General features: G+C 34.0%; 1 protein-coding gene across 2 annotated transcripts in view; it reads right to left on the minus strand.

Annotated features, from left to right (window-relative positions):
* Positions 1–1,210: 1,210 nt before the first annotated feature.
* LOC120629718 (protein TANC1) overlaps positions 1,211–19,309 on the minus strand; it is a 246,436-nt gene continuing 228,337 nt past the window's right edge. For both annotated transcript variants that reach the window (XM_039898717.1, XM_039898718.1), the window contains exons 3-15: positions 11,452–11,627; positions 10,192–10,336; positions 8,733–8,861; positions 7,965–8,093; positions 6,968–7,173; positions 5,126–6,572; positions 4,374–4,621; positions 4,010–4,295; positions 3,776–3,886; positions 3,268–3,425; positions 2,957–3,036; positions 2,590–2,824; positions 1,211–2,160 (exon numbers count right to left, since the gene is read on the minus strand). In XM_039898717.1, coding sequence (XP_039754651.1) covers positions 1,867–2,160; positions 2,590–2,824; positions 2,957–3,036; positions 3,268–3,425; positions 3,776–3,886; positions 4,010–4,295; positions 4,374–4,621; positions 5,126–6,572; positions 6,968–7,173; positions 7,965–8,093; positions 8,733–8,861; positions 10,192–10,336; positions 11,452–11,627 — 3,644 coding nt within the window. In that variant the 3' untranslated portion in view covers positions 1,211–1,866. The remainder of the gene's footprint in view (positions 2,161–2,589; positions 2,825–2,956; positions 3,037–3,267; positions 3,426–3,775; positions 3,887–4,009; positions 4,296–4,373; positions 4,622–5,125; positions 6,573–6,967; positions 7,174–7,964; positions 8,094–8,732; positions 8,862–10,191; positions 10,337–11,451; positions 11,628–19,309) is intronic.

Genomic DNA, 19,309 nt, shown 5'->3' on the forward strand with positions numbered 1-19,309 from the left:
AACAGATTACAATACTCTATTTTAGAGTACGGTTGGCAACCCTATCTGTGCAGTATTTGCATTCATTCATTTATTGTCATATTTATTTTAATACATATCTTATTGGGATGTTTTAAGAGACTTCAATTTTTAAATAAATAAATCACGCCATAATTATAGTTTATACACATAAAACCATTCTAAATTGTTTCAAATTTCTATAATAATTTTATAAACGTTACAGTTCTGCCTCTAGATAAAGGTATTAAAACTATTAAAACATATATTGTAATAAATTAAAATAAAGCAAGAGAACGGGCATGTGAGTTTAACTCAAAAAAAAAAACCTAAATTTTAACAATAAAAACCATGAAAAAGTTATATATTTCACATTTAAACGTACGTACGTTGCTTTGCACAGGTATTTATGTTTGTCCAAATTAATCAGATTTTTTTTGTTGTTTATTTGTGTACTTAACAACAATAATAATTTGTTATATGTGTTTGTGTGATATTTGTTAAAACAATTTTTTTTTATGTAAGTTGTAATTAACAGTAATTCTTCGGTTTATCGATAGCAACATCTTTTATTTTATTTATCGTATTATTGCTACGATAATTTTAATCTTATTTTTTATATATTATATAAATTTGTAATAACTTATATTTATTGATTGAATGTGTTAAATACAACAGTAAGATATTACGGTTATTTAAAATGATAATAAAATAATAAAAAATAAAAGCAGTAAAAATAATAAGTGGCAAGCGAATTTTTTTATAATATATGAAGAAAATATATATTCGAGTAATATAAAAAAATATATCTTAAAAACCCTAATACATTTCCACATATCATGTATGTAAAGTGAAATACTTATTTACAGAAATGTCATTTGATCACAAAGAATCAGTAAAACCTAAAAATAATAAAGCTTATTCTATAAATTGACAACACTATTTTGTTGATGATAATAATATTAATAAAAAAAAAATAATCAAAAACAACCTTCCTTAAACGCGCTTAAAATAAGAATTTTAATATATAAACGTGCCAGCACTAAAAATAATATAATTATAATTATTATTGATCATACATTTACACAAAACAATTGTAAAACACTTTCATATCATAGGCAATTTTGCAAGGCAATTAATATTATACTTACTTATACTTACATAGTCAAATATATACTTATACATACAACTCCTTTCCATTACATAATTTAAATTAAAATATTCACAAAATTTCAATATTTTTGTTATTTTTTCAGTTTTTAACACCACAACAAAACCTAAATGCAACAATCACAATTTTTTTACTACCATATTATTGTCGTGAATAAACCAATAATAAGCCGGTATGCCAAAATAGTACGTTTACTTGCCGTCAAAAATATAAACCGAATATTAATTAGTCAAATTATTTACACTTAAATGAGAGAAGTGGAATATCATTCTATCTCTGTCTTTCATACTTTATGGAGTGCCATTTAAAAAGTCACAATCATTTAACACCAGTACTTCATGAAAAGCTAATTATACGTTAAAGAAATAGGGCATAACGCATTAAGGAACATAAGAGCCAATATATCATTACATTTATATGTCGCACTTACAAAAGAAATAACATAATTTACAAAACTAAAGAGCGCTTTTAAACGGACAAGATTTTAAAGCCATTTCTAGAATCATGTAGCGACTTAAGAATTCAGGAAATTCTTTATTACTTCAAGATTCAGCAATTTAGCGACCGAAGGCTGAAACTCTTATTCATTCATAAGCCACCTCAAAGATAATAATTTATTGCTTTGTTCAAAAAACAACATAAAAAAAAATAATGGTGAGTTTTGATTATTATTAAGCGTTTCAGTTTCAACGGACAACTTAAGGCATGTTAAGACTGATGCTGTCATAGTTTCTCATTGATCGGGTATCGCCATTTAAACTATGAGTCCCAGTGTTGATCCTTGTAAGAATTTCTTGTTGCAGGGCCTTTAGAGTCCTCATAGCAGATAGATCCGTCGAAGGTGCTAGAAGTAAAGCTCTTCTGCAATGTGGTAACGCATCCGAAGGTTTGTTCAGGGCTAGAATAGCCCGGGACATTGCATATGCACAATCAAACGCATTGGGACGTAGAACTGACGCGCGTGCAGCCAAGTCAAACGCTTCCGATGGTTCCTATAAAACAAAAATTTCATTTCTTAGGTATATACTTTTGGAATCGGTAATATCATATTTTTGGTCATAAAGATACTTATGATTATTCTTTTCCTGACTTTTTTTTCAATTATTGACATTACAGTAATCATGCTTATTAGTAAACAAATAAGCTAATGAACTAATCATTAAATTAGCTTAGTTATCAATACATTTTTAGTTCAACAAAACTTGGCCATACGCTTTTATATATTTACATTTTGGGTTGGGTAATAGAAATCTCAACTGAGTGTGGGAGGAGACTCTTGTCCTAAAATGGGTTGATATGATGATGAATGAATGATAAATAGAAATAATTCATCAAAACTTAAAAAAAATACTCCTTTAAGGATGTGTAATTGATATCTAAATTATCATAAGATTATACTTAGTTAGGTTAAAGATACATACGTTTAGTTTCCTCTTGCATCGAGATAGGTTCAATAGCAAATTCGTCTTCAGCTGTACAAATGCCGATACATGTTCATGAGGGACTGGTTGTGTGGATGGAGTAGTTAAGCCTTCATCACTGATCAGTGGGTTTATCTTTTTAAGAGCATAATGGTAACGGTGCGCAGCTTCTGATGGTCGGTTCTTGCGATAAAGTAAGTTCCCGTCTTCAAGCAACTTGTTTAGGAGTACTAGCCTGTTAAGAAATGTTGTATTGGTTTAGTACCATAAATAATTCATATTAAGCTTAAAAGTTAGTTCCCTTGAAACAAAATCATACTTTTTTAGCAAATTAAAGAAGTAAAATAATTGAAGTTTTCGTACTTACATAAATTCTGGTTTGCCTGAAGCCATTACCCACGTAGTGGGGCCCAATTTTGCCCCTTTTCTCAAAAAGCAGTTCACTACCTGAAAAAAACACACGTCAAAGTAAATATGAATAAACTACACTTTAAAGGGGCTGTATCGTATATTTTATTCATTTGTCTGCATTATTTTGGTGTATATTAGGGGTAAAGATGTTGAGATATAAAAATATCAGCTTTCATATCTGTTTGGACCATCCGATAATAAATAATTCCATCTAGCATAATTAAAAGTGAATACAATTTTGAGTTAAATTGTAAAGGGGGAACTTACGGGAACATTCCGCTGTCCAATAGCCCTGTCCAAAGGCCTCAGTCCGCTGTGATCAACCCTCTCCAATGATGCACCTCGTTCTAACAGTAATTCCACAAGTTCTGCCGGCCCACCGCAAGCGAGCCCTAATGGCGTTCTACCGCTTCCATCTGGCTGGTCTGTTAAAATAATATGTCGTTAGAATATTATTGTTTATACTTTCGAGCTGTTTTGAAACATTAGCACTTTGACTCTATACTTTAAATAATGATTTATGAGCTGATATGTGAGTAGAAGCTGGTGGTCCCACTTTAATTGTTTCAGCTGCAATTCTTTATATTTTGTACCCGAACAATCAGTACAAGGAAAATTAATGTATTTTTTTTTGTAGTAATATTATTATATAGACTTCTAAAGAACAATCCAATTTTCCCTTGAATGAAATAAACCATCAGGATGTTATTACGTATCAAAATAGGTTTCTTACTTTTCTGCAACACGTGGGAAATCTAATGTAAATTTCACTTACCGATTATGGCTCCTTTATCAAGTAGGACGACAAGAGTTGGTATTCTGGATCGAAGAGCAGCCCAACCAAGCGGAGTAATACCATCTCCATCCGCAGCATCAGGGTCAGCACCTAAGTGAAAGATACATTAAGTCACTATTATCTTTAAATTTCTGGTTACATTGTGTAATAGATCTAGTGTGCAATATTCAAGAGTCAATACCTTTTGCAAAATTATTAAGAAAATAGACTCACCGTGATCTAAAAGCATTGCAACAACTTCAGCATGACCTTCTGCTGCAGCCAAAATTAACGGATTCTTGCCCCCGGATCCCATCACATCTGCTCCCGAATCCAAAAGCCGTAATACTAGAGCTGTTCTGCCATTCTTTGCAGCTAAAGCCAAAGGTGACATTTGTCTAGCGTTAAGTGAGTATGGAGTGGCTCCTCGGATAAGTAATGCATCGGCGATTGCTGCGTTTCCGGTAGAACAAGCTGCTGTAAGGGCTGTTTCGCCAGTTACTGGACATATCCCATCAGGCTGGAGACAAAAATAATAAATTAAGTGATGATAATCAAGTCGAACTTTTGGATGTCCGAAGTTGGTCTTGGGACTTACAATTAATTCAGCAGTATCCAAAAGATATTCGACTATATCCAAATGACCGTTTTGCGCTGCACCAATCAATGCATGCCTGGAGCCAGGAACTAATTGTTCGATATTACACTCATCTATATCCAAAGGATTCCTATCATCTTTGCCTGTTTGACACCCCAGGAGGTAGATCACTGTATCTCGATGGCCATTTTTAGCTGCGTGGACTAATGGTGTCTGTTCTGCTGTATCGGTGTGACTTAGTGAAGCACCTGCAATAATAAATAGTTGGTCACTTTTGATCTACATATGTTGATGGCAAAAGTAAGTTTAAATCAGCGCAGAACCAAACGTAATTTTCTACCGCCGTTCACATTATTCTCTAAATTTATTATTTTTAGACAGTAAACTAGATACTAACATTTAGTTTTCAGGTTTATATTATAGTACATAACTATAAAATTGCAAGTCAACTGAGCTACAGAAGTACATTTACTTATAAGAAGATAGAATAGAGATTCAGTTACCAAGTATTTATAAATAACAATTAGTTATCACACCTTCTCGCGAAAAAAATAATTTTAAATCTAGATCCTGATTGCATTAAAATCTAAAGTTATTTTACGCAGTAAGCTCAAAATTAGACAAAATGTTTTTTTTTTTAGATTACGTGCACAATTAAGATTAAAATTCCATGGAACGAGGCACTATTTTGTGTCTTGTGGCTCTAGCCAATGCAAAAAAATATTTCAGAAAAGTACTTGATTTTTTTTTACCTGATGCTATTAACATCCTTGCAACATCAGTATGACCTCTTTGGCATGCCAGAGACAACGCAGAGCATCCTTGGGAATTGGTCATTTCTAGGTCAGCCCCAAATTCTATCAGCAGTCCAACCATAGAGATAATTCCTTGATATGCGTACATGCACAACAACGGAGCATTTCCAAGACATTCCGTAATTTGATTGGGAGATCCTCCAGCTAGCAACATAAGACGAGAAACCTTCACATTCGGTGTGTAAATGTTCCGTAAGTTAGCAACGGCCTCACCAACGTTAGCGGAACTTGATGCGACCATCATTGCTTGTAAATCTCTTGGACACAAACCCAATTGGGCAGGTCCCATATTTCTGTACATATGAGCTTTGAGAATGTGATGGCCTAACTCCATTGACTTTTCTGGATCCAACGGTGATTGTACTCTGGAAAGTCTAAACGCAATACCACAATGTCCAGCTCTCAAATCGCACAAGAACTTTGGACTTTCACTATCGTCACGGCGTATTAACCATTCTCTGAATGATGGATGGAAGAACATATAAGTATTGTCGATTCTCTTCACAAGAAAATCGGTCAGGCTATCGAATCTGTGACAGAACTCATCCCATGGCAAAAATGTATCAACCAGTAAAGAGTTGACTGAATAGTAGATTTCTACCAAAGTAAGCGGATAAAGCGCAGCCAGACAAACACTTAAAATGTGTGTAACTTTTTCAAAGGATTGCACGGTGGGGAACCTTAAATTAAACTGCAGTAGAAATATTTGTGCCAATGAAATCGGTACAACTTTGTAGTTGGTCGACTTTACTACTATATGACTTCTTTCTAGAAGATCTAGTATAAGTTTTAGGAACAGAAATGAGCCTTGGCTTAAGTGAAGCACGTATTGTGCGAATTTCATAACAGAATTATGCATGCCTTCAGTTTTGCCTGTGGAGCTTTTGATATTAGTTTCTATAATGGGAGCCGTTTGAACTCTCGCGTTGAAATATTCCAGTAAATCTTTATGAACGTTATCGGAGTCATCTAAGCTTAACCTCGTGTAAGGTAATTGTTTAGTTAATTCGAGGAATTGTGTCCTAATAGTTGCGACAACTTTAAGCCACGAAGGCATTTCTGGTACGTGTCTCGCTAGAAACGATGCGATTGTGTAACCGTGATCCGGTCTATGATATTCAGCTTCGCAGAGTCCATCAACTAGAATTATACTATTGGATGTATCTATGCTTCCGTTCCTTCTTAGAATAATGAGAGGCTCTATGATACCTCTCATGAATGCCAAATCTGGGTCTGCTATGCATTCTTTTAATGAGAGACATGACAAAAGGTGCGGCTCGCTTAGTAGATATTCTCTATAGGCTTGTAGTCTAGGAGCCTGGCAGAGTTGTGCTGCGAGAGAGTGAACGAACTCGCCAACTAGACACGTGCTGTTGTTATCCGCCTGTAACATAAAAAATTAAGTGTTAAGGACCAAATACAAATTTAACATCAACTAAATATTATGACGACTTTTCTGATTTTTTTCTTGTCTGGTCTACATTAAAGCATTGGCTAGTTACCACAGAGAAGTTCCGCTAAGTGATTTAGCGTTCCGGTACGATGCCACTTAGATAACGATTAGGGGTGTAGCTTATAACAGCCATACAGATAATCCCAGTGCCATCTTAGACTGTATCATATTTTTTTATATATGAGGTGAGATTGCAATCAAGGGCCAACTTGTAAAAGAAAAAAGTTTCATGTGATATTTACTTTTTCTCTTAAGGTCTATAAATTAAATTCTAGGTGTTATTTTAAGTAAGTAAAAGTGCTTCAACAAATTTTAAATCAACTTACTTGGCAAAAATGATATGCAACGACTTGCGAAGCGAGATTCGTGACTGTTCCCGCGGCAATTTCTTCAGGTAACACCTCTCTGATATCAGATTGTTCTCTTAATTCCTCGTATTCAAAATTCCTTTTCCGACCAAAGCAGGAATAGTCGACTAGTTGCAGTATTAGCGCCGTTTTCCCTGTGCCTGGACGTCCAGAGATCATTATACCTGAAAACAAATATCACATTTTAGATTGCGGGATTTTTTTTTTAATACTCCCTAAGTGGAAGTGAGTAAGTAAGAGTAATATTTGAAAAACGAAAACATGTGTACTTATGGGCACGCGTTAGAAGTTATACTTCTTTGTAACAAGATAAAAATCTTTATTCTTAATATCTCTTAATCTTAATAAAAATAATTTTATCTTTCTCATTATTCTCCGTTTAGAAACATTGTATTTACTGCCATGAAAGTTTTATTATAACGCATTATCTAGTTAAATAAACTTTATTTAAATATCACAAAAAAAAATCTACATAATTAAAGAAATGGACATAATAAACATAATAAAATTTGGAATGCTAATAGACTCACTATCGGACTACCAAGTTTCACTCAACATTAAAATTTAAGATTTCTATACTACAAGTACATTTGAATCAATGAAATCCCCGGAATGAGCCTTTGACAGTTGGAAGTGTACTCTTTTAAACCATAAAATAAAACAAGGCATTGATTTTATAACCGAGCATAACATACCGGAAATTAAAATAATTAATAAAAGTGGGAAATATAAGTGACATAAGATCTACGGGTAGTTACAGACCTACCCATAGATCTAAGATAAAATAAAGATAAGGGAATTTTTTTTTTTCATAATAAGATAGATACGAGGAAGAAGGAAACTCAAGTAAAAGACGGCGGCGTCATTGCATGTTTATCGTGAGAATCATACAACAGCATCAAGACTTGTTAAAATTAGTTTTAACTAATAGGGTTAGAAGTTGATAAGTACTCACCAGAAGTAGACTCTAAGGCTTTTTCCATATCCCTCATGAGCCATTGCCTACCAGAGAAGCAAGCTTCATTTTCAGTGGAAGGCACTTCAAAGAATAAAGGTCGCAGGTTAAGTTGCGGCGAAGGGTGAACTAGAACGAAAATACAAATTGAATTATTTGATATGGTTTATAATCATTTACAAACACAAATAATGTGTGCGCAAGCAATGCATGCATGCAAACTATAAATACCTATGAAAATCATGTGTGACTTTGGTTGGATCTTATTTTGGTGTGTCGACAAATTTATACCAATTAAAACCTCATTTTTGCATTATTTACAATCACGAAACTGTGGATAGTAAAAAGCATCTGCATCCTCTGAATCATGTTTATTTAAAAGATTCGCTGTCAGTTCATAGAGAGACGCAACAATACACTGCGGATGTAGCTAAAGCTTATGCCGAGTCTTTGAAGTAGCCGATGCTAGCCAGCGGCTGTTTTGTGACAGCATAACCAAACCTTGCTAACTTTTCCAGCAAACTATCATCTGCTTATCTAAAGGCTAACATCTACACGATTCGAGACCCTTTTGGTCACCACTGACAGAGATTTATAATAATAAAAGCTATTGCCCGCTTTCTTCGTCTGCGTTTTTACGGTTTTCTACAAATCCCGTGGAATCGTTTGATTTCCTAGTCCCGTCCTTTCAACTAACTCTATGCAAAAATCAAGTATTGGGTGCTTGGTTGGACGTGAAGGAAGGAATTACAAACACCTTTACGTTACCTTTTTTAAGTTCTGACGATGTGGAAGACTGCTTGCTGTTGACGCGTGCCGACCTCCTCGCTGCTGTCTTCCTGGTTTTGAAGAAACCGCTTGACATCCGAGTCAGTTCTTCTCGGCCATTTTGTAATGCTGGTACAAGGACAATAATTATTGGAATTGTTTTATTGCTGTTAGCGTGTGTGTTTAAGTAATTATAACATCACCTTAACCGATTGACGTCGACTGCTGGTCACTCGAAATTAATAATCAATGTAATCCAAAATCTTCTGTAATTTTCTTGCAAGTTAATTGCAAAGCAGATGGCCCACCTGATAGTAAGTGAAAAGTGTTAAGCCTCATGTGGCTGTAATTACACCGGAAACTACGCCTTCCAGACCGGAACACAGCATGGCAACAATGCTGGTTAGCGGAAGAGATAAGTCTAGTGGAAGTACTTCGGACGAGCTCGTTTAGAAAAAGCTCTACTACTACTGAAGACTTACTGTCTATGATTTACGCTGATAGTTAATAATAAATCTATTTAAATTTCTTCATATGGAAGATTTTATTTAGAAGAGCTATTTTAATGTACAGGGAATAACAGGAAAAGTCTATACCTTTCCTATGCTATTATTACTACAATGCTATCATTGCTAAATTGAATCTGCCATGGGAAGATTTTGGATTCGAATAATGATTAACACTATATTTTCACTCACTCACTATATTAACTACTATGTCGGGTGGTATTGGTAGACATGTTCAACTCCGGAACACAGGTCCATGGTTTCGAATTCTCGGTCATGCCAAGAAGTGTAAGGTATTAGATTTTCTTTTTAAATTTCTCAGTACATAGACCGAAGGAAACTGGTCACTAATGTTATGAATTATGGATACATGTTATCCTCTTTCCTATGAGAGCAAGCCTGTACCCAGTGGGACGTTAATAGACGGTAATAGGATGATAATGACGATGAAATAAAACATTACTAATTTTATAAATTTAAAATGCATATAAAAATTTTTGGAACCGACAGGATTTTAACCTGCGACTCTCTGACAATCGCGGAATGAGCGCTTTATCCAATTAAGCTACGGCTTTCCTACCGTCGATGCCGAAATTAGTATATGCCTTTCACATCAGTCCTTTGAAGGTGTAGATAAAAACTGCAACGTTTCCTACTAGATGACGCTACAGTCGCTATAAGACTGATTAAATTTATAAAATTGATAATTCCTCCAAGTGTAGGTGAAAACACTAATAAAAATTATAAACATTACTGTTATCAACATCGACACTGTGACTTTATAATAGATGGAATCACAGATTAATTGACGAAAATGTGATCATGAGACTGTCATGTTTCCGATATTCATGTTGGTAGCTTCTTTTTAAATATAATCGGCTCGATAGGACGTCAATAGGCATCAACCCACCATCATCTTAAACGATGGTAAAGATATGGCAATATTTACTCACCGGTTACGGAATGCCGCCTGCTACCCGGGCTGGATGATGAACAGTTGCTGGCAGCAGACAGAGACATTGAAGCGAGGGAGCCCAGAGAATCTCGACCCAGTGGAGTTGTTGCGTCCACTTCTGAAGACCCAGTTAATGTGGACACCTGAAGATTTTCAAAATGTTATGTAACGCGCGAACTTTATTTATTGACTGCAATTTTACTTGTTAGTACATAATGATGCCGTCTAAGATGATAGTAAGATTACTTTTTAAAGGAATAGCAATAATATTAAACCTATAAACGAACCTAACCTGTAAACGAATTCTACGCTGCATCGTACCGAAACTTCAAATCGCTTAACAGTACGTCTTTGTGTGTGTGAATCCTTGTCCAAAGCCTCCCACCAGACAAGACCAGAAAAAATTTAGGAAATATAAATTCCCAAATTTTATCCTTAGATCTACAAAGCAGCCTTGAAGCACACCAAAAAGTTGAGCGTGATTTTAAAATAAACTTTTATTAAGTAACTGTATACTGACGAAACATTGTGTAGTACGTCGCTACTTGTAAACCTACGCTCTTTAAATTCATTCATAAGAGGTCAGTTACTAAGTCAATGGCTTACGCAAGATCTATGAATAAAGGCCCACATAGGCACTTACGTCCAGCATCCAATTTAAGTGTAGACTGTGTGTATTACAATAAACCAAATACAAATCGAAATTGCTTAATTTAAACTGACATTCAAATTTTGTTTTGCCATTCTTGAAGAACTTGTGTGTTATACATATAAGCATGGTAAACTTGGGTACTGTTTTAGATATTGCACTGTCCTATATCTTCCAGAGACAGAGAGACATCTTCAAAATAACGCTAATCGAATTGGATGAGCAGTTTAAAGTACCTAGTTTAAAAGTCTTGAGCAAATAAATTAGTAAGAATAAATAGGCTTCCGGAATAGTCTCAAAATCTGTTTAATATTCCAACTCATATTATTACACAAAGCGATAAAATCTGACCTTACTAGTTAAGGATAAAACAATCATTGAATAAGATTCACCTTAGGTAACTATCATCAGATGTTTGTGATAAGAAACGAGGTCAACCATTACAAGAATTTCTAAAATGGTCGTATGTATTTCGAATTCCACTCACAGGTCTGGTCTGTCGAAGTAAACAAGATTTGTGAGTGTTTTTCAGATACTTAACTTGATGAATCTTTATCTTTCACTAATGAGTGTTTTTTATGTTGACAAAGAAATGTTTTCCATTCTTACCGGACTAGTATTATGCGAGGCTAAAGTGTGAGCGTCCAACGAGGCTAATGAGGTACAACTATCCCTGGATTTATTCCGGGATCCTCTCCTCTCTCCCAGAAGCAACCCCAGGCGCATATACAGATCATTCTGCCTCCTCGATTCGTAGCCTTGTTTGATGTGACCTCCCTCGTCATCTGGAAAGAGATACACTTATTAAATGGAGGTTTTGTTTCTCCCATTTATCATGCTTCACACACATTCCATGCTTGTGCCATTTTCTTACAGAGTGTATAGTTATTGATAATTAATTTGGTACCTTTATTTAAAACACAACAGGCCTTATTCATAGCTTATTTAACTGCTTAAAGTAGGAATATTTATTATTAATTTCTAATATAATTATAATTCCAATAATCTTGGAAACACATATATATGTGTTTTAAGCATCATTGTAATACAGTAATTTAGATAAGAAGTCACGAAGAGAATTATTTACAAAAACCTGGAAACAAAATCCATTTTATACAAAACATGCTAAAATAATACATAGCTATACAATTTATCCCACTGTAGACATTACCACACAATATAATTCCAATAATACATACATGCACTTAAAATTGTGCAAGTAAAACATATTATCCTACAAAATAAAACAAAGCAGAAAACAACAATAAACCCACACATTATGAAATTGATGATGAGAAAACTTCTTTTTTCGAAAAAAAATTGAATCTTCAAATTCTCAACACCAATTATAATAAAATAGTATTTTAATTGTGGAGACTCCGGGAAATAAATTTCATTTATATAGTGTTTTGCATTGATCATTAATATGACAATAACTCTTGATGCGGAAGTATTAACAATTTCTCTCGTGGATAACAATAAAATGAAGCTTATGTGCGAGGTTTCTCATACTTGATATTAAAATATGCTTGCTTTCTTATCCATGAACTATGATTACAATTCTATTGTGTTTAATTGACGTTCGAGAAAACATGGTTACTTAATAGTGACTGCGAGAAGTCGATTAAAAAAGTGAATTCTCTCGTTTTTTCTTGTATTGCGTCAGTTTGACAATTAGTAGCTATAACATATTTACTATTTATATTCGCTAAGAGCAGTAATTCATAGTTTTAATTCTAAATTGCGTAAATATTTCGTCCCGTACAAACGCTATGCACAGGTTAAAAAAAAACATTACTGGCAGTGGTTAGTACATAGAGTTTTGCAAACTCAAGTAATTACTTGGTTACGAGTAAGTTCTAATATCACTAATCTTTTATTTTAAGATATCTATAAATTCAAATTCAAATATTCTTTATTCATGTAGGCCTATCACATGCACTTATGAAGCGAGCGTATCATTTGTTTAAATAATTGTGTAATTGTAAGTTGAACCTAAAGCTACGACGCGCCTTGGTCTAAGAAGAGCCCACAACCAACTTAGCCGGGTATTTTTTTCTGTTATCACTACCTCACGGTCAATTAATAGTTATGAAGTTAAAGCAATTCACACCCAAGATTTTTTATCGTTTAAATAATCTATATATATAAAACAAAGTTGTGTTAGTTACACCATTTATAACACAAGAACGGCTGGACCAATTTTTATGATATTTGATTTTTTGGATTCCTTTTAGACCGGATTAGGATAATAAGTATTAAAATATAACATTCATAAAAAAAAATTATCCGCGGTACGAAGTTCGCCGGGTCAGCTAGTCCATAAGATTATAATAGGAATTTTCTATAAGCGTTTTATATAAACTTTGAACTTGCTGCAAGATGTCAAATATTTTATTCGGTAATTCCTACTGTGATACTAATAAATAATAAATCCGCTTTACAATTTTCCATAAAATTCAGACAGAATAATTTTGCCAACTAGTAAAGTAACTCTTATTATTCGACTTTTAATTCGATTATTAAGTCGACTTACAAGAAATGGTCATAAATTAGTGTCATCTGCATATCGTCTGCGTAAGGTACAGGGATCATTTGTGGGATTGAGTATACGCTTTTATAATATGATTCCTAAGGTGATTTTGGACCTGCCAATGCACAAGTTTAAAGAATTTGTTAAAACACATTTATTACAGCGAGGTTACTATACAATTGATGAATTTTTTAATGACAAGGTTGCTTGGAAGCATCCGGCTCCGCTTTCAGCTCTCACAAGATAGAAAAATTAATGTCAAAAATGCAAAATGTAAATTGTTGATGTTGGAAAAGAGCAACTGCTGAGTTTCTTGCCGGCTTCTTCTCGGTAGAATCTGCCTTCCGAACCGGTGGTAGAATCACTACAAACAGACAGACTTGACGTTTCAAAAGTGCTTATATTAGGCCTACTTGAAATAAATGAATTTTGAATTTTGAATATTTAAATACGTTACAGACAGTGTCTTAAATGTATATGCTGAACCATAATTTGATTGATAGATTAAGGCCGCCTTTGTGCATATGTATATTATCGTTTTTTTTTTTGTTAACCTGGTTTTAGATTTGCATGTGCAATAAAGACTTTTTCTTCTTCTTCTTCTTGATCCATTCTATTCAATGAAAAAAAATAATTTGAATGATTATTGAGGCACTAATTTCATGGTATTTGAAGTTTCAAGCTTCATACTATCCATAGGCATCTAAAATAATGCAAAGTGATGAGTTAGTCAAATAGTTTAAGATAATAATACGAATAATAAGCAAACTAGTTTTATCACCAGTTAATACTGGAGTCTAAGAAGTGAATTCAAAACAACTTATTGTCTCAGACGTAAAATGAGAAATGCACCTGTACGTGGGAAATAAACACGATTCCGCGGTTTCATGTGATACCACTGAGAGCCATGAGATATGAGATTTCACGAGCGAGTTTACACGTAACTGTAATTAATTGTGGTGATGCGATTTAAGGGTTCCAAATAGGGATAATCAGGAGCTCCGTGACGTATGAAAGTTATCACCTTGTTTAATGTTCTCTAAATTATCACTTGCTTAAGCTATAATTTTAGTTTTGTGTATGACCCTTCGCATCCTTAATATTGTTCATCAGAATCCATTGTATTGTTAATTATCAAAATAATAATAGTAGAGTTCATTTTGGCAATTTGGATAAGTCACGTAGCATATTTCAATTAACTAATATTAAGAGTGAAAACTCCGAGCAAACTTTCATCTCCTAGGAATTGTCCTCGTGCAATTATTATTTTAATTATACATTAAATTCAAATCATGACTTCGCAATCTGTTGTGTTGGTTCACGAAAACCATAAATTAGGTAGGCCATTTCTCAAGTCTCTCTCACGACCTGTGCTCTCTCTAACTTATTAGATATAATCGTATTTTATATAAATGTAAACAAAAGGACAAACTTTTATTAGATGAAAAGCAAAATATCACGATTTACCGTTGCTTCACAAGATAGGATGATTAAAGTTTCGTTAGCACGTATTTTATTTTAATAACTAAGCTAATGAATTTAATGAATAACGGATATCAAAGTTCTGAATTATCTTTTTTAAAGAAGGTGGAAATTCATATCAGGCGTATTCTGTATCTCGGTGGATATGAAATATTAAAGAATATTATAGATACCAATTTAACACAATTTAAGAAGAAAATTGACTATAACAATGTGAATTATATATTAGAAGAAGAAATAAACTCGTTGTGCAGTTTACTAGTAGTAGCTACATAAAATTAATAATTAACTCAAGGGGAATTGTATATTATAACAAATTTTAGATGTATGTTAATTATTTGGATAACTTAAACGATAAAAAAGCTTGAATGTGTATTGCTCTCACTTCAAATCTAGCTATATAAATTGACTGTGAGATGGTGATACCAAAAAAAATACCGGCTAAGTTTTTTGTCGGCTCTTCTTAGACTAGAGCGCATTTGGAACCCTTGTAGCTTTTTTACATGTGACTACATGAATAAAAAATTTTTGAATTTTGATAGCTAGCTAGATTTGATGCTTCTCTGTCCTTCCCAAGGATCGGAGGTAGCCATAAAGCGTTTCCCATAACGCCAAAAAAAAAACGGTTGCACGAAGGACATCGATTTCAGCAACTCCGGGAAAGGAAGGCGTAGTCTTACAAACAAATGACAGGTTTATATTATATAACATTCATAGCTCCATAGAGACGATGGTACGCCATTGTCAACAACCGTGACTACAAGTGGGGCGTAACCACAGCGTATTTATTAGACCATTGAGCTTCAAATCCGAGATGTGAGGCCAATGGAAACGACTCATAGCGTAAAGCGCAGTTGAGGTAATTGATTTTGTATTATATTCAAAGTGTGATCCGAAATATCATCGCAAATAGTTGAGTCGATTACGGAATTCGTTATTATCACGTTACGATTATTGCAGTAGCTGCTATTGGCTATTTTTTTGGTGCTGTTGCTAGAATAGCGTATTTTAGCCAATCGCAAGGAGTTGCGATCATCACATGACAATCGATAACTAGGACTCGTACGCGGTTTTCTGGTTTTTCTTAATCTTGCGGGATCCGTATATTTTCCCGGGATAAAAAGCAACCTATGTGTAAAAAAAGGGAATAATCTATCTTCATTCCAAAGTTCAGTAAAATTGGTTCAGTAGTTTTTGCGTGAACGAGTAACTAACATACAAACATTCGCATTTATAATATACTATATGTTGCCCGCGACTTCGTCTGCGTTTGTTTTTGTTTTTTATAAGACACGTGGACATTACATTTTTTAGGTGTAGTTGTACTGAAATTTTTAAGTTGTGTATTCTTTAAAAAAAAAAAAATGTCTATTCGCATAAACAATATCTGAAAAGAACTGTCTGACCAGTCCTCCTATCACTTACAAAAAATAATAATCGTTATAGGACGAATCGAAATCGCACTGTTAGTTGATTTATATGCTAAAGGTTAACGAAGAACATCTCTAACATTTTTTATATTGCCTTGTGTAAAATCGTCAAACTTTTTCATCACCTCTCCCAGAGGAACTGAGCTTTCGGGATAAAAAGTATCCTATATTACTTCTATTACCTCCAAGAATATGTTGCCAAAGTTTCATGAGGATCGGTTCAGTAGTTTTAGCGTGAAAGCGTAACAAACAAACTTACATTCACATTTATAATATTAGTAGGGATAGGGATACAATTGGGACTCAGAATTTTACTTATTTTAGCAGTACAGCAGCAGTAGAGCTTTTAAGCAGGGACATTTTCTTGGACTGTCAATTATAAAATTACATCATAACTGTCGCATATGGAGGCTAGTAATAATTTAAGTACAGCGAAGCATGTAAATGAATTCATAGACGAATAACCTGAGTTATTTTGTTGCATCATAATTTACAGCGAAGTTTTAACGTTAACTTTCAAAGATTCATTATAGTTTGATGACTCCGAGCCAAACTTTCGCAGCGTACCTTCACATATAAATCTATGAATAAATAATCAAATTTGAATCAGCATACCAGCAATATCCCACGACCGCCCAAAACTCAACAGATTAAATAAACACATTACTATAATCCGTTGATAAACTGGCGGCTATTATATACGTTCGTAATGTTAATATACAAATAAATGGCTTACTCTATGTAGGTCATACCGAGAAGTTCGTGACCACGGCAGGTGCTCGGGTTAATCGTCAGCGCGCGTAAATGTTATCGCGATAGGGTTTACGTGCGACAAAGTAAGATATCTTTGAAGGCCCACTCAGGCGCCGCTTTATTACCTCTTTAGGTACAGCCTTTTTTTTTACTGACGCAATAACAACGAGGTGTTATAAGTTTGACGTGACTGTGGGTCTGTTTGTGGCCTCTTAGCTCCTGAACGGATGAATTATAGGCGAGGGTAAACCTGATTGTTGGCGTTGCGATACAGGCCATGGCAACGCATCGCCACGATATATATGTACTTACTATACGTAAATGCATTTCTAAATTTGGATTTTTTGTATTTAATAAAAATGCATATTTATGTAATAAATGGTCATTATTTTATGGAAGAAATTTGTAATGCTTTATCTTTTCACTATGTCATATATTCCTGTCGTAAACTGTAATGTTATGCATATAACTATCATGCATATAAATTTCGATATTTCAGATCTGCCAGGCGTCTTATTTAATTAATTATTAGGGAGTGCTCTTAGCTATTTTTGATGAAAATTGGCCCAAAGTGATCGCCGCCACAAAATGGCGGATTTTGTTCACATTTTGATTTGATTCTTCTTTTGATTTATGGCTTTTCGTAGTGCCAAAACAGCACAAAATATGGGTATCAAATGACAGGGCTTGACTAGTGTCACTATGATAACATATTTCAAATACATGACTGTCATCCTGCATTTGAAGTACAAAATTGCCAATTACATTTTTTAAACAAATCTCTTAATTTAGATATCAATTTCCTAGTTTTAGGCTTCTTTTTCATACTATTTCTATTACTTACTGTGCGGGTTTTTTTTATGATTTTTTAATTTGATTATTAGTTTACTTCTAAACCTGAAAGCCCTCTGCTCTTTTGCCTCTTATATCAGTTTTATTTGAGTTCATTTGAACAGATAAATCAGTATTATAGATGATATTAAAAAATACTGTGAAAAAATTTCATGTTTCTGTTTTTGTTGTTCTGAAGTTGAGCAAGAGAGCAAACAAACTGACTATCTCTGGAATGCAAAGTGCTTGCATTTGCAAATTGCTAGGTAACGCCTAATTTTGACCGAAAACCGTTTTTTTTTTTTTTTTTTAATATATATATATATATATGTTTATGTAATTTTGACTGAATTACAAAAATGGAGACGGTTATCAATTAGGTTGTATTGTGTTATGTTTGATACCTTAGAAATCTGTAATTAATAAACCGATTTTTTTTTTTAAATATATATATATGTTCTCTAGCTTTTGTTTTTTAGTTGTATAACAAAGTCGGTTTTATATTGTCAAAATTTTTCTTCACTTAACACTCATGTATAGTTTTATATCAAGATTATATAATAATATTAATTCTTTCGTTACTGACAAAAAGCGTCGATAAATTGAGCGTATCTAGTTAATTTATAAGTTTCACGTTACGAAGGATGTGGCGAGGGGAAGGCTGTTTCAAAAAGCTCTCCCACGCTTCAGGGGCAAGATGCTCGTCATCTCCAGTGTCGTAAATTCAACCGCTTCATAAATTATTTCACCATTGTGTATTACGGAGCATTGAACAAAGCAGATGTCCAATGTTGGGACTGATGGTAAAACATCGACTGATATTATAACCGTGATTTAGTAAATCGTCGTGAATCCATCAAATCTTTATTTGCTGGAATGTGGCCCACATTTAGGACTCCTAGGCACTTAACTATTTTAAACTAATTGTATGCAAACATTTGACTAAAACTTCATATAATTTAATGTAAGTCTCAATAATAATAATAATATAATAAACGAACAAGAAAAAACTTTCATAAGTAAAGTACAAAATATTTAAATAACAGAGTTAACTTAGTCCCAACTTTTAATATCAATTATTATTTAATTTATTTTTGGCGTACTTGAGTAGCGGTGATAGCCCAGTGGGTAGAAGCATGGCTTCACTTTCGGGGGGCCGAGTTCGAATCCCATTACGCACCTCTAACTTGTCATGTGCGTTGTAAGTAATTAAAATATCACTTGCTTCAACGGTGAAGGAAAACATCGTGAGGAAACCTGCATGCCTGAGAGTTCTCCATAATGTTCTCAAAGGTGTGTGGAGTCCACAAATCCGCACTGGACCAGCGGCCTACGGCCTGCGGCCTTAACCCCTTCTCATTGTGGGAGAAGACCTGTGCTCTATAGTCGGCCGGTAATAGGTTGATGTGATGATGATTATAAATGTAAAAGCCAAGTA

Source organism: Pararge aegeria, chromosome 15 (assembly GCF_905163445.1).
Source record: "Pararge aegeria chromosome 15, ilParAegt1.1, whole genome shotgun sequence".
Taxonomy (NCBI): Eukaryota; Metazoa; Arthropoda; class Insecta; order Lepidoptera; family Nymphalidae; genus Pararge; species Pararge aegeria.